The sequence below is a fragment of the Epinephelus fuscoguttatus genome, linkage group LG14 (genome assembly GCF_011397635.1).
Source record: "Epinephelus fuscoguttatus linkage group LG14, E.fuscoguttatus.final_Chr_v1".
NCBI lineage: Eukaryota > Metazoa > Chordata > Actinopteri > Perciformes > Serranidae > Epinephelus > Epinephelus fuscoguttatus.
The window spans coordinates 16,087,812-16,109,773 of record NC_064765.1 but is presented as its reverse complement, the minus strand read 5'-3'; the positions used below and the strand labels follow the sequence as shown (position 1 = coordinate 16,109,773).

Here is a 21,962-nt window from a genome sequence, read left to right as displayed (position 1 = left end):
CAGCTTCCTAACATCCCAACACAACAGGAGCAGAGGATCCATTCCACTAGATCCCCCCAACAAGCTGCTCAATTGTCCAAAAGGGCATGCCAGGGTTGCCCCCCGCCCTCCCTTACTTCTGCGTGTGTGTGTGTTTGGTTGTATATGGCTCTGTGTGCAAGTTTGGGAGGGGTAGCTTAGAGTTCAGTCCTTGCTGACCATATGTCTGCACTGCAGGGAGTTGGAGGTGGGGGGTACAATCTGTCAAGGATTTAAGAATGCCAATAATTTGTAAATAGGACCATGTTCCCTGGTCGAAGGGTTAAGTGCAGCCTCTGTCCTGGGACGGCCCCAGCGGAGCAGCTGTATGAGAACCTAATGTCAAACACCAGCCTAAGTTCTCATGAAACTAACACCTCCGTCTTTTTTTGCCCTCACCCCCATATCTCCCTCCCCACCCTTACCTGCCAGGACTTGAAGAAAGTTTGACAAGCTCTCTCGGAGAGTCCAGTCCATCCATGGCCCTGGTTCCAGTCCTGGACTTGCCTGACTCCCAGATCCTCCACCTGTCCTGCTGGCTCAGTTTATAGAACCGCAGCCAGAGTCAACAACCGGACTCCAGTCATCCACGGCACTGGAATTCAGTGGGGCTTTTCTAGAGGAGCGACTCTTGACAGCCCGACACCTAATGACTTACAACAGGACATCAGTGAATGTGGAAAATAAAAGCTGCATAACTGCTCATTAATGTTGACTGTTTATCACCCCTGATTGTTGAAATGCAAAGCTTTGTCTGTCTCCAAGTGCTTTTGATGATGTGCAGTTTTGAGGATGTGTTTATTCCACTTCATATCCCAGACCTTAGGCCAATAATTCACTTAGTCCTCCACTGGAGTTGTATACTGCAGCAGCTGTTATTCTGCCTTGAAGAGGAGCCGTCTATAACCTAACGCTGCATACCAGTAGACTGGAGACCGTAGTCTACAAAAGGACACACCGGCAGTGTCTCATTCCACGAGGCGATAAACTGTATCCCCTGATATCCCACTGTTTGAGGTGGAATTTCTCTCACCACGTTAGCTAACACCCCTCATAAAGGCCTCGCGCCACCACTGACACCATCTGTTCAGTTGTAAACCTATAGATTTACTGTGTGACTGGTTTGTGGCAGTGTGTAATGTGTGCGCACGCGGTGACCGTGTTTGTCCCTCTCATGCTCCATGGGATTCAAGGTGTGTTATTATTGTGTAATAGGCAATCAGTGCCGAGCACCTGAAAAGATTAAGCCTCTTTATGTTTTCTATTGATTCTAAGGCAACCTGGTTAATAGGAGAGGGACACTACAACGCACAGCTGCGGGGCAGGTGTGTGTTCTGTGTGCTTGTGTGTGTGTGTGTGTGTGTGTGTGTGTGTGTGTGTGTGTGTGTGTGTGTTGGGGCTGTCAATGGATATTGTGACAATGTGGGAAGAAAATAGCACTATTAACCATTGCTCCTGGAACATTTCTTTTCTCAAAGATCATGAACTGTATTGATGATCTGAGCTGGAATGCGTCTTCACTCCGGCTATTCTCTTCATCGCGCTCGTGATGGCGGGAGAACGGAGTGGGCTATTGATCTTCACCCACTGCAGTGTTGTTTTGATTGTTGTTATCAAAAATTGAACAATAGAGGCAGCCAATAGAGCCTGAAGATTTTTATTGAGGGTTGAAAAACACAAACAAGCAATTATTTATGAGAGTGAGCAAGCCAATGCCCCATAAATATACAGTGTGTGTTAATGTTCGCCTGTTTGGTTTTAAAGGGCCACATCAGGGGGAGACTGAGAAGTTTGTGAACTGATGCCATTGCCACAAACGCACTAAGATATGGGTATTTTTTTTCATGAAGTACTTTTAATATGTACTCATACACCTGAGTACATTTCATCCACAAATATTTGATTGTTTTAATGTTTTCAATAAATGCAGCTGTTTAACAGCCACAGATTTTGCAATGACACAAATAACCAAAGAAAACATTCTTCAAAAAATGTAATCCCTGTCAATTTTCTTGCTCCCTTTAACTTTCTGCGTGTGTATGCCAAGCAAGGTCTTGCCTAACACGACTGTGTTGACTATGCATGATCGACAGTCTTCCCTGATAAACAGTGGTTTATGGGAATGATTGAGAATTTTGTTCTGTTCGAATTAAGCAATTAAAATGAAAAACAACACACAGCAGTCCATGAAAATGTATTTCAATTATATATAAGGCACTAGATTGAAAGAAACAGTGTGCGAGATTAAGGGGGATTTAGTGGCATCTAGTGGTGAGAATTGCAGATGGCAAGCAGCTGAAACTTCTCTCGGTTAGAATTCCTTTATTGTTTATTATTTCAGAGGTTTTTACCGGGAGCCGAAGTATCTGCAGAGGTCTCTTCCTCTCCAAAACAAATGGGGGTGGTGATTTAAACTGGTGAAAACACTGAATAAAGCTATTTCACGTCACAAATCAGTGTTTCTCTGGTGCTGTTTGGCTTTGCAGATGGGCCGCTAATGTAGTACCTGCTAATATGTGCTCACCTTTTTTCTCTGATAACTTAAGATCCAGATGTTAAGGAGGTTTTTACCGGGAGCTGAATTATCTACAAAGGTCTCCTCCTCTCCAAATGAAATGGACCTGATGATTTAAACCGGTAAAAACACTGAATAAAGCAGTTTCATGTCACAAATCAGTGTTTCTCCGAGATGGGCTGCTAGCTTATTACCTGCTCATATGAGCTCACTTTTTTTCTCTGATAACTTAAGATCCAGATGTTTAGGAGGTTTTTACCGGAAGCTGAATTATCCACAATGGTCTCCTCCTCTCCAGAAGAAATGGACCAGATGATTTAAACCGGTAAAAACACTGAATAAAGCAGTTTCATGTCACAAATAAGTGTTTCTCCGTTGCTGTTTGGCATATCGGAGTCGAGACACTAGCCCAGTACCTGCCAATGTGTTCTCACCTTTTTTTTCTGGTAACTTAAGATCCAGATGTTCAGGACGTTTTTACTGGGAGCAGAATTATCCGCAGAGGTCTCTTCCACTCCAAAACAAATGGAGGTGGTGATTTAAAGTGGTAAAACACTGTATCAAGCTGTTTCCTGTTACAAATCCGTATGGGCCACTAGCCAAGCATCTGCTAATGTGTTCTCATCTTTTTATCTACTAACTATAAATTTTTACTGGGAGCAAAATTATCCACAGACATCTCTTTATCTTCAAAATAAATGGACGCTAGGATTTAAACTGGTAAAAACACTGAATAAAGCAGTGTCTTGTAGAAAAAAACCTGCTTTTCTTACATTGCTAATTGCAGAGGGACTGCTGACTACGGTTCAGACACAAAAACGTGAATGTCTATCTTGAGCAATTATTTGGTTTGTCTATTCTTGGCTACTCTAGAAACGTGGCGGTGCAACATGGTGGACTCCATGGATGAGGAACCGCTCACTATGTAGATATAAATGGCTCGTTCTAAGGTAACGAAAACACGATTCTCATTTTCAGGTGATTATACACTTGAGAAAAACATACATGTATACTTATTATATATCATTTCTGCCAATACATCCACCTAAATCTACACACTGGACCTTTAATTTTATTATTAAAATGCCACATTTACCAGATATATATGTATTGGGTTTTGAATCCATGTGCTTTTTTCTCTGGTGGAACAGTTGTTAAATTTCAAGGGTTTTATGTGTCACAGAACACAGAAATATAAGTCTTTCAGTAAACATAGAGGAGCTCCGCCACTAAAATTCAGCACACGACAACCACTTGTCGATCACGCTGTAAACATTACATTCTGTCTTTCAGCGGGCATGTTTTCATACAGGCTCAGGCAAAGCCACAAGCATATCATCACACCCTCATCATAGCCAACGTGATGGCCTTTGGCAGACACATTTCTTTGTGTCTTTACCGCTGTGTTTTCTCACAAAATGAATAAAGACAGGGTGACATTTAGTTTTCTCATGTGTTTTGTCAAATGTACAGTTTCTACTAAGCTGACCTGCAACCGCTCTGCAAACAAACTGGCTGTTGTGGCTAACATTGTCCTTTGTGCACAGTGTACCAGCCTGCGGCTCTTGTCATTGTGGCCTTGCACATGGACTTTAACTGTGTGTTTCTTCCTCCAGGCTAACCAGGCTGATGTGTGTGACTCTCTTTCCCCTTAGCAGTGTGGGCTACAGTAGGGGAGCCCAGCTCTGGAGCGGCCTTGCTGCACGAGACGCCTCCTGACATTGTGGTCTGTTTGCCTCAGTGACTGTGGTTTTGTTTGTTTGCATATTTGAGTCCTTTTTGTTTCATAATGTATTGTTTTCTTCCTTCCTGACGTATTGTGAAAGCATGTCTTCGTGGTCACAGCGCTGACTACATGAGACTTGTTCTATCTGCTGAACTGGCAAGCCGTCACATGCTATTGAGTGGTGTCTGCTGCCCTCTTGTGGTCAACTTAAACAGTGCAATATATAAGTTTTCAATTGAATATGTACGGTATTTATACAACAATTTATAAAAGAAGCATTAGAACTACAAATAATAACATTTATCCCTCATCTACTCATGCTAAACATTTCTTAATTTTGGCATTTTTACTGTTTTATTTTTTTGTCTATAATTTTAATTAATGGTTGCCTGTGTGTGATATTTTTTTTATTTCTGATTACCTAACAGTTCAGCTTTATTTCTACCATATTGTTAAGTGTCTTTAATTTTAAATTTTGGGGTATAATTTGATAGTTTCCTGTGCATATTCCATCTTTTCAAAACTTTTGAATAACAATCGATCATCAAAAAAGATTGTGATTGATTTTTGTCAAGTGACTGATCAATTTCACTTCTGCTGGACAAGTCAAATAGTTTACAGCATGAAATCCTGTTGTGCCGTATCCTTGGACATATGGACACCTCCTGTTTGATTCTGCCATTCACTATAGAAATATCAAATGTCCAGAAAATATCAACAACCACTGGTATGAAAACTATAGAACCAGAAGTACATTCAGCAGGGTTTGTGGTTACTCTTTCTGGGTTTTGCCAGACTAAACAAGGGTCACAGATCAAACACTAGACCAGTACCTTAAATCTCAACGCAGCACAAAATGGAATCATATTGCCGCCTGTGTTACTCCTGAAAGGGAACATTCTTACATTTTTCAAACCTGCCAAAACACTGAGGCATATATATATATATATATATATATATATATATATATATATGTATGTATATGTGTGTGTGTGTGTGTGTGTGTGTGTGTGTGTGTAAATTGCCAGAACCAAGGAGGACCCCCGGGCCACCTAAAAGAAGACCAGGCTGAGCCCTGAAAGTCCTTAAATCCTAGAAACACCCTTGGGAACACCTGACCTGCGTGGGCCTGCTTAGTTAGTCTTAGGGCGGCTGTGAAGCTGTGCCTTCTTAGGGCAACAAAAAAGTTTATCTGAGGTGCGTTGATACACTGGACAATCAAGAGAGGATGGCAGAAGAAATATCCACACACCAATTCACCTGAGCTGGTCAGCTACAATAAAGGTTCACAGGCTGAGATCAATGCCACAAAATGTCAATTTATAATACAAAGTGTTTAAAGTATCTGACCAGTGACCACATGCAGTACTTTATAGAGGCATTATTACAATAAAGTCGCCAATGTCAGTGGCACATTGTGGAGCAGTGGCATAAGGTAGTTACGTTTGGCCCCAATGGATGCTATTATGACAGGCCCAGTAATGTAGGCTATCGTGCACATATCGTCTCATCACATGATCAGAGACATGACATTGGATAACATTAACATACATATTAGCCAGCAATCATCATTGTGTGACGACCCCTCCACTCCACTAGGTGTGCCTGTTTTCCTGGCTGGTCTCTTTTGTCACAGGATGCGGGTCAAGGTGGAGGATCATCGTTGACATCATGAGCCACACCTGGGCCAATGTGCTTCATGATATAAAGCTCACCACCTTTCAGCAGTTTCCTCCTCTTGCCTCACAGCACAGCTGCTGTTCTGTTGCGTTGTCTACAGACATTTCCACACACCTATACACGCAGACATGTAAATAAGTTTTAAACTTTTCATTAACTCCTCTCCCATCCTTGTTGCACCCTAAGAGCTGAGTTGTAACAAACAGGGGGCTCATCAGAAGCTAAGATTCACCATGTTGGTAAGATGACATCTAGGCTTTGTGGTGATTTGGCCCAGTTTGGATGTGTTGCTACCTCATGACAACTGAGGGCTTGTCCATTCAGGTTGAGTGTTGCAAAGTGTGTTGTACCTTTGGTAGTAGCAGGCACATCCTTGATTGCACTTGCTGGTTAGGTACCTGGTTCAGCTGTGTGCTCTAATGTGTTGTGCGTTTGCTCTGGTATCTGGTTTTGTTGAGAGACAGACAAGTTAGTAAATAGGCCATTTTTGCTACTTTAGGTTTATGGAAGCAGCTTTGTTTCATAGCAAGTTGTTTAGCTGTGAGGGCTAAAATTTTATATTATTATTATTATATTACTGAGCACTGCATATTTGATGACATGGAGTTCTGGAGGTCCCACGTGTATGGTCATTGATCATAAATCACTGTTTTTCTGTCCCTGGTAGGTTGTATGGTGCTTCCCCTTTGGGTTGCATCACTTGTTTTTTTTGGTAGTGTTGTGACAATGTGGTTAGTGTCAGTTGCTTATGGGCAATTGTCTTAGGAGCATGTTTGAAGGATTTTGTTAGGTTGCCTGTTTGCAGGTCATTTTACAAGCCTGCTGGTTTCCAATGCATAAATGCCTACCGCAAGCCACACGAAGACTAAAGCTACAACAAAGCTCCAGTATGTTATGCCCCAGCTCAGGGGAGCAACAGAGTAGTCAAAGTTTTGTCAAATTTTTTTTGCCATTTTGTCAAATGAATCTAACAAAATATCAGAACAAAAGAGGCAAAATAGAGGTGGACAGCAGTGCTGCTGCCAAGGAAGATGGAGAGAGTGGGAGTGGTCCAGGAGGGCATTTATCAGATGCTAGAGGTCACATGGTCATGTGAATGGAGGTTCTCAGGTCGACCTGCAACAGCATGTAGAGAAAAAGAATCAGGTCAAGAATATCAGTAGGCTACATAAAAATTGCATACCTGTTCATCACAAAAAATACCAAAGAAAATAAATTATTAAATTAAACAAATGTAATAGTTTATTTGGAATAATAATTTTGCTACGGATGCTATTCTGTGAATACAAGCAAATCTCCAAGTTGGGAATCACTGAAGGCCCATTCTCCAAGGTTTGATGTATGTAGCTACCTATTGTCAGATTTGAGACAATTCATGACAAAGCCTGTTGCAAAAGATTTTGGATCCCACTGCACATAAAAAACAAAGAATAGGCTATGACCGTTTATTTCACTTTTGTGTTTAGTGTAACAACCAACCAATTAGAATGGTTGTAATGTTTGAGGCAGATTTGCTAAGAATACATGACAGGCTAGCACGTTAGCATTATAGTTTTAAGTTTTATGACTGTTTATTTCTAATAAAAACATGAATATCGCGAAAATTAAATCAATAAAATGTCTCCTCGCTCCGGATAGGAACTAAATATCTGTGTTGCCCGCCGTACCTTTTAGAGTGACGCACATGCCTGAGTTCCGGCTTGACGTCACAGAATGTTGCATTGTTAGCAAGAAAGCTAACAGAACACCGACATTTACAGCTCACAATAAACATATTCGTTGTAGTAGGACTTAGGAAGTATATAGTAAGTGTTTTTTGACTTATACCCCATCAGAGCGAGGACTGTTAGCCAGTTCCGACGTTTTTGTAAACGCTTATTTCAAATTGTTGTGTTAGCAGTGTGTAATGGCGGTTATTGTTAAAGACTCTGGAAATTATCGTACTGCGAGTTGCAGTAATATATTGTTGGCATTATACATATAAGGAATATTAGGTTACGTTTCTGTTTTCGAAGTTCATTAACATAAATCATTATATTTGACTGTTAATTATAATTATATCGAGGTTAGTTTAAGTTACTCAATGCTGGCTTTACGTCTAATGCCATGTACTTTGCTCTAGGTCGAATGAGAGGATCGCCACTTTGGGGGAAATTCGAGAAGTTGCTGAGATGAAGTTGCATCAGTGCCATCTTTGTTCAAAGTCTTTCCCATCGCCATCTAAACTTCAGAGACATTATGTCATCCATACTGGCCAGAGACCCTTCCTCTGCACGATCTGTGGAAAAGCCTTCTCACAGTCTCATCATCTAAAACTGCACTTACAGAAAGTCCATCCTTCAAGGCCTCCAACGGGATCTCAGGATCTACAGCATGGAATTTTAACTCGTGACCAGCACCCAAAATGTGATAATCCAGCTGCAGGGATTAACACACATGGCAGAAGTAACTACACTCCAATGCCTGTGCCTGTATCATCTTCTGTGGCCTCCCATATGGAACAGAAAAGGGAAATTGTGACTGACAACATTTTTCTTCCGTCCTCTGAAAATATGCCATGTGTAAATAATGGCTCAGTGACTCTGGATGCAGTACCTCAGACGCAAGTTGATTCTGCAAATGGGGACACATCTGTACGCATTGCCAGCAGGGGATACACCTGCAAAGTCTGCTTGAAGTCATTTAGCTCATCTCTTCAGCTTTGGGTTCACGCACCAACTCATAACAAACCAAAACAATGTGAGACAGGTAGAGAGTCAAGCAAGACTTTTTCTGAACAGGGTTATTCAAAAGGGCACCTGCAGACACAAAAATTGAGCTCAGGTAGAGGCAAAATTACCTTAAAACACCAGTGTCATAAATGTCTGAAAACCTTCTGCACACCATCCAAATTACAACGGCATTTCCTTATTCATACGGGGCAGAAACCCTACTCTTGTAAGAACTGCTTCAAATCCTTCAGACAGAAGGAACATTTACAGTGTCATTTAAATAGTCCAAATAGATGCCCACTTACTGCCGGCACTGAAAAGAAACAACAGCGGTTTTGTCATAGCAGACAAAGCTCAGGTCTGCAGCCTCAGTCAGCACCGCAACAGCGACCCACCAGCCATCGCCCTTGCACGAATTCCTCAATGGAACTGGAGCTCCAGTGTAAAATAAGTGTAAATGCAGTGCAGGATCTGAACACGACTGAAATCAAGTCAGAGGCAGTCGTAAATCAAGAGCAACCATTAAATACGAGCGGTCCGTGTCAGAGTATTCATCATAAGTCAGATGAACAAGAGCAGCAACATTCAACACGTGAACACTTAAAACCATTCCAGTGTGCGATCTGCAGCAGATCATTTCGGCTACAAGTCAATTTAATACGTCATCGTAAAATTCACAGGAACCAGAAAGAATTGGGAGGTCTTACCTCTGTGCAAAACAGCAATGATAGGATGTCTGATTCTGACGCAATGAAACATTCACCTGAACCCATCGACTTGAACATCATTGTTAAACCAGAAACATGGAGTCCAAATGGCAGTGATTACAGTGACTCGCTTCCTCAGGATTCTGAGTTAATCACAGCAGCAGAGCAGCAGAGGCAAACCTGCCGTGCCACCAGAAAGCGGCAGAGAATTAAACCTTTACATCAATGCCATACATGTTTAAAATATTTTCCATCCGCATCAAAACTTCAGAGGCATGCGATGACTCATACTGGACAAAGGCCCTTTGCCTGCGAGACATGTGGAAAGAGATTTCGTCAGAAATCACACTTGAGGGTCCACTGTCGCTCACACCTGCGGTCTAGATATCCCAAACAACGATCGCTGTATATCAGTCGGCCGCCGTCTCGTAGAGGCAGGTTTAACACAAGGACTGCAGCAGACGTCTCACTCCAGGAAATGTTAGCAGACAAGAAGGACTTTGAGACACACACTGGCAGCTATGTAGGCTCTGTGAAACATTTAGATGAGACCTCTTCTGTAGTAATTATTGAGAGTAACAGAGAACCAGATAAGTTGTTGCCGCATACCTCTAAGAACAATGAGGTTGTGCGAAATGTTTCTAACGTGACTGCGAAAAGGAAACAGATCCCTAAGTCAACGCAAAATTCCGGCATCTTGCGACACCAGTGCTCCCGGTGTTTAAAGTGTTTTCCGTGTGCCTCTAAATTACAAAGGCATGAAATGGTGCACACAGGTGTGAAGCCATTTCAGTGTGCTGGGTGTGGGAAAGCATTCAGGCAAGCTGGGCATCTAAAAATCCATGAAGGAAGTACCTGTAAGGGCAAACCACCCAAGCCAGTCAATCAGCAGGGGAACAGCAGAAAAGAGAAAGCACATTGTCAGCCGCAGCTTTACCCAAGAATCAGTGTTCGTATCCCTCAGAAGAAAAAATCTGCAAACACACACAATACAGTGTCAAATTCTGATTGTGCTGAAGGTAATGGAGTGAGTGCAAAAGCGAACGGTCTCTTAAAGACAAAAGCTAAAAGTAACATAGCTTGTAAAGAAAAGAAACTTCACACATGCCGAATATGCTTTAAGAGCTTTCCTGCTCCAAACAAGCTCTCAAGACACATGGTCACTCACTCTGGGGTGAGGCCGTACAAATGCAGCCTGTGCAGCAAAACCTTCACACAGCACAGTCACCTAAAAACTCACGAACACAAATGCCGACAGAGTAGCAAGATGTTTGATTGTATTCAAGAACAAATACAAATTCCCAACCATCTCCAGGATACATGCAGTGTAAACCTTTTAGATTTTAATGTAGATGCAACAAAAGAGCAGCCGGAGTCACATTACACAAGTGTTGGTCATTACTCTTTAAGTGATGGAGATTTATCTTATTGTGCAGAGGCGAGACACACTGAGTGGTTGGCGGTGCCAGAAGTAGGCTCCCAAGAGGAGCAGAGAAAAGCAGAGGAAACGCAGAGAGACAATTGTCATCAAGCTACAGACAGTTACAGTTATTCATTCCCCTCTGATCTTGCTTCTGAAATAAATAAGCTTGTCCAAAATCAAAACATGGCACCTTTGTTGCAACAGTATGAAAGCAATGCACATACTGTAGAAACAACATGTCCGCTGGCGCCGAAAGGAGTTGCAGCTATTTCAGATAGCAACAAGCTGCTCAGTGATGCACTCCCAAGTCCTGTGGTTGAGAATCAAACGCAGCCGGATGATTACTGGTCCGAACCGATAATTGTGTTCGAATGCGGCAATTGCATCACAAGTTTTAAGAGTCAAAGCGATCTCAAGCAACATGTTTGTTCAACTCATGTTCAACCTGAAATGACAAAGCCAGCCGACAAGAATCGCTGTGACATTTGCTTCAAACGTTTTGTGACTCCCTCTAAACTGAAAAGGCATTATGTTATCCACACAGGTCAGAGGCCGTTCAGTTGTGACATCTGTGGCAAGACGTTCAGTCAGGCAGCACATATTGGAAAACACAGACTGACTCACTGATAGTTTGCATTTTTACTGTGTAATGTTGGTTTTATTTGTACAGTTGTATTTTTGTATGCTGTATGTATAGTATGCAGTTGATGTATAATATGGACTTGTATATTTTAAGTATTTGATGAATTAAACATGTTTCATGATATTTTATATTGCCTCTTGCTGAATTTGTTTAAACTGCACATTGAATTGGATGTGAAAATATGTCAAAAAAAAATTATATTATTTTACAAAACTCTTTTCCAGTTTTAGTTGAGACTTGAGTTGTTTTTGAGAAATTTTAAAAAAAAACACGTTAACAGTAGGAGCGGAAGACTTTGTACCTGGGGACGATTTTAGCGACGTACCCATTCCGGAAGTGGGTCGCGTCCAGCGCGTTTTGGTTGTGTACATGCGTAACCGGCTGTCTACCGACAGTTACACTCATGCTGAACTAAACTTGAAGGTTTGTGAGCGTACTTAATTATTATCACATATTTATTTATACAGTGAGGCTAACAGTAACTTAAACGTTGGAAGTTATTTCAGTGTTAGCCTGTGAGTGCTACTAATTAGCCTAGCTCAACTCCTGGTTTTTCAAAATAGCTAACGTTTACTCATGTTAGCGTTTCACGACGCTATGCTAATAATAATACGTTCTGTGAACATATAACATTCATACTGCGTTTGGTTAAAGTACCAAAAAGGCATGTACGTAATTGTGGTGTTAAGAATTGCACACACTTTTCACTAATATGACCTACTGAAGTTTTTAATCCAGCTAGCTAACTTTCTCAGCACCATACTTGCTTAACGTTATAGTGAGTCCATTGGTGTAAGGTACGAGCTCAGTACACATAGCTAAGTCCAAAGCCTGTTGGTTTCATAGAGTAGCTACGGTTACTTTCATACAATAAATTATTTCTCTCTTTGTTAGTCGTCATCGTAGCTGTTTGAGATGGCCACCACGGAGAAAGAAACCCCCGCTAAAAAGGCTGCAGCGCCTTCTGTGTCTCAGATAAATGCCGAATATGTCACACAGGTAAGCATTCTGCATGTACACTACATATGTGGTCCTGTACTGTGTGTTGAAGTACGTTGTCCCATGCTGTTTTGTATGTGCACTCCATATGTTTTACAGACATCTGCTCACCTGCACTCGGTTTTGTGCATCTTTCTGTAATCAAGTATCTCTGTCAAGTGAACCTAAATTATACCTGTATAGAAGATCCTACCACATACAGTTCAAAAAGTCCCAATGTGTGAGGTGGGGAAAATGATGGCAAATGAGAGGAGTGTACTTGTGACAGAGGACATGGGTGTTTGTGTTTTGGATCACATAATGGTCAGTCTAGAAGTGAAGAGTGAATATATGTTGAATTTTTGCTTTTAGATAGTTCTCTAGTGAACCAGTAACATCCAAACCAGAAAACCCCAAAAGTATATATCTAGTTCTAAGTTATTAATTTTCCTTACGTCTACAACTTTATAAGGAATCATTTGTATCAACTTTTGTGTTGCTTTATGAACTTTTGTATGCTGATGCTGCCATGATTATTATTCTTCATGTGTTTTTTTATTTCTTATTTCAGTTGGCTAATAAATATTGGGCACCTCATGCAAAGAACAAACTGCCCTTTGATGCCAAGGTGAGTTATATGCATTGCTGAATCTCAGAGGTTTCAAAAGTATATTTAGTTTTTGTAGCTGAACTACTTTAAGAAAGAAGTTGCAAATACATGCTCCATATACTGTGTTTATCATAGTGTTAGTTGCTTTAGGGTGTCTGCAGGTCCTTAAAAAGTCTTAAAATGTTTTAAATTTAATATTATAAATTTTTAGGCCATAAATGTCATTAAATAGTCTTAAATTTCAATTTGTTAGGTTTTAATTGCCGTGAAAAAATTCACCTAATTTCATTTTTTGTTTTTTATGTCTTTTTTTTTACTTTTTTTTTTTTTTTTATCTTATATATATTTTCTTTTTTCTTTTTTCTTTTTTCTTTTTTTTGTCAAAATGTCTCAAGCTCTGCTCTGTGAATGTACACACCTCTGATGTTTTAAATTCTTTAAACCTACCACTGAATCGAATACTGTCTTTTTACTTTATACTTGCACTTACCTGTTGGCAACTCACTCTAATAACCACATTCCTTAAAAGAAGCTACCTCTGCACTGGACCACATATATGTTCTTACATTTATACTTACCTGCAATTCTTTGAAAAAGAAAAAGATGATTTGCCGAAAAAAATAAGTATTAAATTTGGTTTTAAAAAAGATCTTGAAAAGGTCTTAAAAAGCATGAAATGTAGGTATCTGATACACGTAGACATGCTGTACTGTTTTAGTTTAATACAGAGGTGTAAAGGGTTGCTTTCACCAGTCAGTCATTTCTACCTAAACACACGTTTTTAGCTTTGTGATGCGGGTCATCTGTGTTTGTATTAACCCCCAAGAATTTTAACAATCTTTGCTGTTTGTGTAGGTGATGGAAGATGTCTACGATAAAGAAATTCTCAAGTCCAAGTAAGTGAATACATGTCATCTTTACTGTAAACTGCTGTGTTTACTTCAATGAACACATTTTATAGTTACTTAGCTCACTCTATCGTCTTCTCTCTCTTACATTTTCAGATTTGCCATCAGAAAAATTATGCTGCTTGAGTTCAGGTAGGATATGTCACTTCCTCTTATGTCCTGTTTTTATTTAGCAGTCAATTAAAGTGGTAGCACATCTTTGTGGATAGATATTCATACACTACTTTAACCTTTTAGCCAGTATCTTGAGAACTACCTGTGGGTGAACTACACTCCGGAGGTGTCCAGCAAGGCTTACCTCATGTCCATCTGCTGCATTGTCAACGAGAAGTTCAGAGAGAATGTCCCAGCTTGGGAGGTAAGAAATTCAGTGCCACATTTATGTTTAGTCTAATTGTCATGGCATGGTGATCTCAGCCTCTGGAGACACCATATGAGTTACTTATCATTTTGTCTTTTGAATTGTGTGCACCAGGTGTTCAAGAAGGACCCCAGCCATTTCCCTTTCTTCTTCAAATGTGTGATGGAAGCTGTATTAGCGGGTGAGCAGGTCGGCCTCACTCTGAAGGAACAAACCGTGCTGCTGGTCTTCCTGGATCACTGTTTCAACAGTCTGGTGTGTAGCACTACACTGATACTCAATGTCTTGACTCAGAGGAGGAGTTTGTAACTTTGTTATGACGCTGCCTGTAGGGTCAGTAAGGATGTATTCACATTAATTCCTAGATTACTTGAAATAATCAGCTCATATTTTGGTTACAGTAGTTAAATGGTTTAATTAAAATGGCTTCTCATATATATGGGTTACACAGGTTTGTTTAAAAAAATCTGTATTGCTTATCACATCACCATGAAAGCAAAGAGCAGTGTTTATTAGGGCATGTCTAGATAACTAGAAAATGAAGATGCTAAGCATTGATTTCAAATATGGTTGAATATAAGAACTTTTTGATTACTTATTTTACTGTGGTATATTTAAATGCTGTGAACAGTTGTCCAGGGATATAAAGCCACAGTTTGTCAAATACACCCTCAAAAATCAGAGACACTTTGTAAAATGTATAAAGACTCCCATAATTTGCAAGTCCTTGTCAACATATGTTCAACTGAATACAGTTCAAAGACAATATATTTAATGTTCAAACTTTTGGTCCTTTTCCCCTTTCGCCTGGAGGATACTTTGTCCATGATTTCCAAACAAAATTTGAAAATTGGACCACAGCACATTTTTCTACTTTGTGTCAGTCCATCTCCAATGAAGTCGGGCCCGGAGGAGGTGGCTGTGTTTCTGGATATTGTTGAGAAATGGCTTTCAGTTTACACTTGGATTTGTAGACGTAGCGACAAACTATGTCTACCAACATTGATTTTCCATAGTGTTCCCAAGCCCATGTAGTAATATCCTTGATACAATCATGTTGGTTTTTAATGTAGTAGCGCCTGAGGGGTCAAATGTGACAGGCATTCACTGTTTGTTTTAAGCCTTGCCTCTAAAGTGCAGAGCTTTCTCCGGATTCTCTAAATCTTTTGACGATATTATGGATTGTAGACGGTAAAATCCTAAAATTCTTTGCAACAGTGTGTTCAGAGACGTTATTCTTAAACTGTTGAACTATTGCAGTTCATGCAGATTTCACAAAGCTGTGAACCTCGCACTGTCCTTACTTGTGAACACCTGAGCCTTTTAAGGATGTCCCTTTCATACCCAACCATGGTTATATCATTTGTCACCAGGTAACCTGTTTACCTGAGGAATGTAAAAAATCTTTTTCTCGTCTGTCCCAATTTTTTTGAAAGGGTTTAAAGTCATCAAATTCAGAATGAGTGTGTATTTACAAAAAACATCAGTTTAAGTTAAGCATGAGTTTATCAGTTTGAAAATTATATATCCTGTCTTTGTACTGCCGTCAATTAAATCTAGGTCAAAAAGGATTTACACGATTGCATTCTGATTTTATTTACGTTTTACAGTGTCCCACCTTCTTTTGGAGTTGGGGTTGTACTCTGAAAGATGAAGGGGAAGCGTTAAACATTCTATCGTTACTCTAAATATGATCACAAGAAATTTGCATGGGACTTTGAATAATGAGGGTTTCGTTTTAAACAGGTCAGGCCAAAATGCCCTGTTGCCCAAGATGTATGTAGAAATGAAGGCAGTTATTTGTAATGTCCACTAGGGGGCAGTAGCACACCAGACAGTACAACTTGGGGGTCAGCATCTCCCACCCATCTGTGTCCTCTGCAGCTGCATTAAACCACAGGGAAGCACTGCAGATGTCTCACTTTAAAATCTGCTGTGATAGCCTGCTGCACTTTGATTGTATCCTATAAAGCCCACTAAATATTTTAGTTGCAGACTTTTATTGTGGGCTGAAGTGTAATAAAAATCTGTCATACACAGTGCATTCTGACAACTCTCTTTCTCCCTCCCTCTTTCTCTTTGTGCACCTCCCTCCCAGGAGGTTGATTTGATCAGAGAGCAGGTGCAGCAGCTCATCTCCCTGCCCATGTGGATGTGCCTCCTACCAGTAAGATTCCAACCTATTACCCCAATTAAGTTTTTCTGGTGGTCATTGGCACACAAAGTAATGACGCTTGATAATTTAATTGGAGAGAATTACCTCCTTGCTTTGACACTAATCTTTAGATAAAACTGTCTGTTTACTGATTTGCTTCTGTCATGTTTGCAGTCCAGACTCCAGCACGAGCTGAGGAAAGTTCCAAAGCTGCAGAAGTTCTGGAATCTAATCACGAAGAAATTTGATAAGATGGATGCTGACGCGGCTGAGCAGTAATATAATTTTCTTTGCTTGCGTGTTCAGATCTATACAGACTTGGAAATTGTGTTTTGTGTCCTATGAGTTTCCAACTGATTCGCTTTCTTTGTCTTTTTCCAGGGCAAAAAAAGAGAGGACCTTCCTCTCAGCTCTCATTAAAAAGTTTCTCGGAGTTCTCATGTCAATTCCGCCATCAGGTAATTTCCTTTGGGATGTCATAGTGTTGTGTGCAACTACTTAACATGGAATAACTTCAGCAAGAAGAATGACCATTCTTTCAGTCCTATATGAATAAACAAAAAAGGTGCATCCCTGGTGTGGATTTCTACCCCCAAATATTGAGTAAAATTAATGATACTGGGTGACTCTCCCTGTGACTTTGCTCCCAAAGCAGGTCTTTGCATGTGCTCTCTCTACCTTTTCCCAGCATGATGAATGTTCTCAGGATTTTCTCAAGCTTGCACAGTGTCAGAGAGCACATGTATTCAGTCCAGTATGAAACACAATATCACCCTTTTTTTAATCACTGTTTCAGTTGCACTGCTCCCTTTCTTTCCGAGTCTGCAGCCGCCGAAGGAGCATGTGCTCCAGCTGCCATACAGCCACCGGCGCTGACTACTATGTTGTAATGCAGGCCGACACAGAGGCCCCCCACCTGAATGCTAAAAACAGACCATGTGTATTTGTGTGTTTAGGTAGAATTCAAACCTGACAGGGTAGATTACAATCCAAAGCCCAGCGGGATCCACATCACTCTAATGCGTGCTGTATACCTCAGCTTTAAGCACATGCACACACGTACACACTAACATGCTTAATGAGGGCTGAGGTCCCAGCATGCTGCTGTGCTGGCAATGCAGTATCTCATAGTGAGGCTCACACACTCAGCATGGCACCTTGGTGTTGTCCACATGCGTTTGCTGCCCTCATGTCCTTGTGATAGCTACACCTCCTTTGCACTGCTACATCTTATCGTTATCTTATCATTTCATAACTTTTTTTTTTTGGTCTTGTATGTTTATATAGTCATGTCTGCTTGTCCGCCAGATTGCTTTTGTCATTGACAACATGCATTCCTTGATACTTAATGATCAGTGATTTCCTCCCTCCTTTTCCATAGGGCCTGCATGCATGGATAAAGTTCATTACTGTGAGAGATTCATTGAACTCATGATTGATTTGGAGGTAAGTCACATCCTCCTATTCAGTACCTTTTATAATCTTTTGTCTCTCTCACCAGATTTGATCGCTCACTTTAAAATATTCAGCTCTAGATGACGCACTCACTCTTAACACAGACTAAGCAGACACTCATTTCCACTATGTGTGTACAGTGTATTTGCTTAATCATGGTATTCTGATGAAGGAAGCGGCGTAGACATCCGTCTCTGCAGAGCTTGTTTGCCTTTTGTCCTTCACATTTATAGCTAACTCAGGTCAACCGACAGTGGCGAAATGTCCAGTCTCAGCTCCGCCCAATGCTTCTCTGTCATTGCTGTCTGCAAAGCTATGCAATATTTGAAACAGTTGTCTTTGATTGGAGTGTGAGAAAGGTTATTTTCAGCCTGATGGCTTTTGACATGTGGTGTAAGGTGTTAGGAGTAATGTGAGGTGTCTGCTAGACATGAGTGCTGTGACCTGAGACCCAACTGTCTTCTGGAATGATTTCAGTGTTTCTAAGGAGCAGTTGGTAAACACATGTTTGCTTTGTTATATTATCATTTTTTTATATTAACAACAGACTGTTTTGAATTAATTTTCAAATATCACACCTTAAAGCAACAGTATGTAAGATTTAGGGGGGATTTAGTGACATCTAGTGGTGAGAAATGCAGATAGCAACCAGCTGAAACCTCTCCTGGTTAGAATTACTTTATTTCGGGCGGTTTTAACTGGGAGCTAAATTATCTGTAGAGGTCAGTTCCTCTCCAGAACAAAAAGACCAGGTAATTTAAACTTGTAAAAACACTGAATAAGGCAGAGTCACATTAAAAATATCATCCATCCATCCATCCACTTTCATCCACTTATCTGAGGCTGGGTCGTGGGGACAGCAGGCCAAGCAAAGTGCCCCAGACATCCCTCTCCCCAGCAGCGCTTTCCAGCTCCTCCTGGGGGACCCCAAGGTGTTCCCAGGCCAGATGAGATATGTAATCCCTGCAGTGTGTTCTGGGTCTGCCCCGGGGCCTTCCACCATCAGTGGAACATGCCCGAAACACCTTCAGGGGGAGGCGCCCAGGATTCATCCTGATCAGGTGCCCGAACCACCTCAACTGATCCCTTTTGACGTGAAGAGCAGCAGCTCCAATCTGAGCTCCCTCTGGATGTCCGAGCTCCTTACCCTATCTCTAAGGCTGAGCCCAACAACCTCGCGGGCGAAACTCATTTCAGCTGCTTATATCCAAGATCTCATTCTTTCGGTCACTACCCAGAGCTCATGACCATAGGTGAGAGTTGGGATGTAGATGGATCAGTAAACTGAAATATTTGCCTTCCAGCTCAGCTCCCTCTTCACCACAACATACCGGCGCAGCGCCTGCATCACTGCAGATGCCACATCAAACCACTGATCCATCTCACGCTCCATTCTACTCTGACTAGTATCTCGGGGTCTTGTCCATGAGTGAGGGAAAAAAAACAACAGTTGGTGGTGGCCGATGAAAAAACACAAATATCTAGAGCCAGTATTTGGTTTGTCCAGTCTGGGCTTCTGTAGAAACATGGCATTGCAACATGGCAATTCCCATAGAAAAGGACCTGCTCCCTATGTAGATACTATTGGTTCATTATAAGGTAATGAAAATATGCCAGTCCTTATTTTCAGGTGATTATACACTTAGAAAACATACTTGTTTTAATCAGTTTCTCCCACTATACCCTCCTAAATCCTGCACCTATAAATTCTTTATCTGCTGCATGCTGTTGCCTGCAAATTTGAGATACATGTATTGTAGGTAGTCGTTTAAAAAAACTTGTCTCTTTCTATATTTTGGGTTTTCATGGGCAATTTTGTGTCTGTTTTGTACAAAAAAATCAGCAATCTGATTGAAAAGTGATGCTTGTCTCTCATTCAACACTTAGAACCCAGTGTGTGGCGGTGTAGTTTTCTGCAGAGACTGCCTCTGCCTGTATTTTCTTACTTTCTTTGCGTTTTTTGTGTGTGTGTGTGTGTGTGTGTGTGTCGGGGACATTAATGAAGTTGGGGCTTCACAAAAAGGTAGCAACCAGGTGCCAGACAGTAAGCAGCAGGCATCCAAGAGACACAGTGCCAATCTGATTGAAAATCGGATTGTACTGTTTGTCTGTTTGTCTTGGCTTGTCTATGTTTTACTTGCTGAGACTGTCTAGTGCGCAGCTCTACTCTTAAGAAGGAACAGTGTCTTGCCCATTTTGAATTCAGTGTTGGTGTAACCCACACTGATGCACTGATCTTAAAGATATACTATGCAGGATTTTCCTAGAAAACAGTTATCAGACTCATACAGACGTAATCCCTCTCGATCATCACTTATGACCTGCTAGTGTGTGGCGGTGTTGTTTTCTGCAGAGACTCGTCCCTCTGCCTGTATTTTCTTTTTTCCTCACAATTTTGTGTTTATGAAGTTGGGGCTTCATAAAAAGGTAGCGACCAGGTGCCAGAGAGTAAGTGGCAGGCATCCAAAAGACAGAGTGCCAAAAAACAAACAAACAACAACAAAAAAAATGCAAATACAGCGAGGCAAGTGAATATGGGGCTGGTTTTCACTTTTTTAAATAGGGTTCTAGTTATAAGATATCTGTTGCTATACCACAGAGAGGGATAGTTTTAGTTGATGGATTTATCAAGCAGAGTATATTCTATGTTGGTATTCATGGTGTATTTTCAGTCACATCAGTTATCAAAGAAGACTTGGCATTTTCGGGGTGATGAAATAGCTCGTAAAGATGAGGAACTTTTATGAACTATAATCATACTGGTTCATTTAAAAGAAATGATAAAGGAAAATTAAATTTGACATAGTGTTTCAGGGAGGAACCGTTGCCAATGAGGTTGGCTATCCGTAGCGAAGACACAATGTCACATAAGATTGTTGCTGCTGCTGCTGGCTGTGCAGATCTCCTGTTACTAGCGAGGAAGCTCAATAGATTTCATCTGGCCGTCCTGCTGACAGGCTGGCCTTGCTGTTCCTGGCAGCGGCTAGTGGCCGGCCAGCTAACTGTCTCCAGAGACATCTTCTGTCCTTCAGCGCTATCCTTTTACAAAGCCTCAGTTGCCTGAAATCCATACTTCCCCTCTCTGATGACGACCTGAAAATTAATGCAGGGAAAAAAGATCCCTGTTTTCATGCGTCTTGTATGCCGGCTGTCAGGACTGTGTTGAGATCAAAGATGGCTGTTGGATATAAAGGTATCTGTTCTCTCGGTGTTTAGGTATCACTTTGCTGCACCTGCTGCCTTTGAAGAGCAGTTTTCAATGAATAAAATAATAGATATTTCGTTTTGTTGGTGTTTTGCATTTCGGTATTCCATTTCATATTCTGTTTCACGATGCCGTTTTTTTCCGGGCAGTTCTCTTTCAGCCTTTATAATGTGATAGATTGAACCCCTTTTTTGTCCTGTGTGCACCAGTCATTCTCACACTCAGCCTGTCAGCCCATCAACACGTACAGTATTTCTTTGTTATATTCCTACCAAAGCAGCTCTGTTATCTCGTTTTGACAGGTTGCTTCTGTACTTGCCTTCATGTCATGTTCATGCGCTACATCAAGCAAATAAATGATGGCTATAGAAGTATTCTTCTCATCCCGCTGCCAGTTTGCCTCATTGTTTGCCTCTCTATCATATGTTTCAAAACAACCTCAAAACAAGAAAAGACCATGGATCAATAAGATGTATGGATAATCATGGGCCAGATGCTGGGAAATGTTGTCGTTGTTGAGCCTATTGATTCTTTTGACCCCTGAGAGCTGTGTGTTCATACAATACCTAATTATTTTTGTCTGTGGTGATGGAGAGCCATCCGACAGTTCTCCTGGAAACATGGCTTGTTTTTCTTAGTTATTTTGGTCCTGTCCATTGGGTAAGAGCCCAGCCCAAACACGACTGCCTTTCTGATTTTTAAGTCTGAACCCGACACAGTTTATTACCTAACATAGTTATCACCATGGTTGCAGCTTGTCTGTTTACCATGATCACACATGGACAGTGTGTAAATGACCATCAAAAGGCTGCTGTTACGCACAGTCATACGCCGCACGCACAGCAGCACACACACTCAGTTGGAGTA

General features: G+C 41.1%; 3 protein-coding genes across 4 annotated transcripts in view; all 3 read left to right on the top strand.

The window, feature by feature from the left end:
• The window catches only part of dph6 (diphthamine biosynthesis 6), a 76,383-nt gene extending 72,413 nt beyond the window's left edge, over nucleotides 1–3,970 (top strand). Inside the window, exon 15 of the mRNA XM_049596981.1 lies at nucleotides 451–3,970. Coding sequence (XP_049452938.1) covers nucleotides 451–569 — 119 coding nt within the window. The 3' untranslated portion in view covers nucleotides 570–3,970. The remainder of the gene's footprint in view (nucleotides 1–450) is intronic.
• Nucleotides 3,971–7,627: 3,657 nt separating this feature from the next.
• On the top strand, nucleotides 7,628–11,516 carry LOC125901358 (zinc finger protein 770-like). Its single transcript, XM_049597019.1, has 2 exons — nucleotides 7,628–7,744; nucleotides 8,062–11,516. Exon 2 carries the CDS (start codon nucleotides 8,111–8,113, stop codon nucleotides 11,405–11,407), a length of 3,297 nt encoding a protein of 1,098 aa, XP_049452976.1. The 5' UTR covers nucleotides 7,628–7,744; nucleotides 8,062–8,110; the 3' UTR covers nucleotides 11,408–11,516.
• Nucleotides 11,517–11,728: 212 nt separating this feature from the next.
• aqr (aquarius intron-binding spliceosomal factor) overlaps nucleotides 11,729–21,962 on the top strand; it is a 69,309-nt gene continuing 59,075 nt past the window's right edge. For both annotated transcript variants that reach the window (XM_049595589.1, XM_049595587.1), the window contains exons 1-11: nucleotides 11,729–11,846; nucleotides 12,318–12,422; nucleotides 12,973–13,029; nucleotides 13,867–13,907; nucleotides 14,016–14,051; nucleotides 14,157–14,277; nucleotides 14,395–14,535; nucleotides 16,379–16,447; nucleotides 16,610–16,710; nucleotides 16,817–16,893; nucleotides 17,817–17,881. In XM_049595589.1, the coding sequence (XP_049451546.1) occupies nucleotides 12,339–12,422; nucleotides 12,973–13,029; nucleotides 13,867–13,907; nucleotides 14,016–14,051; nucleotides 14,157–14,277; nucleotides 14,395–14,535; nucleotides 16,379–16,447; nucleotides 16,610–16,710; nucleotides 16,817–16,893; nucleotides 17,817–17,881 (792 nt within the window). In that variant the 5' untranslated portion in view covers nucleotides 11,729–11,846; nucleotides 12,318–12,338. The remainder of the gene's footprint in view (nucleotides 11,847–12,317; nucleotides 12,423–12,972; nucleotides 13,030–13,866; nucleotides 13,908–14,015; nucleotides 14,052–14,156; nucleotides 14,278–14,394; nucleotides 14,536–16,378; nucleotides 16,448–16,609; nucleotides 16,711–16,816; nucleotides 16,894–17,816; nucleotides 17,882–21,962) is intronic.

Excerpts from the sequence above, each read along its gene's own strand:
- LOC125901358 (XM_049597019.1), top strand. The coding sequence starts at position 8,111 with ATGAAGTTGCATCAGTGCCATCTTTGTTCAAAGTCTTTCCCATCGCCA.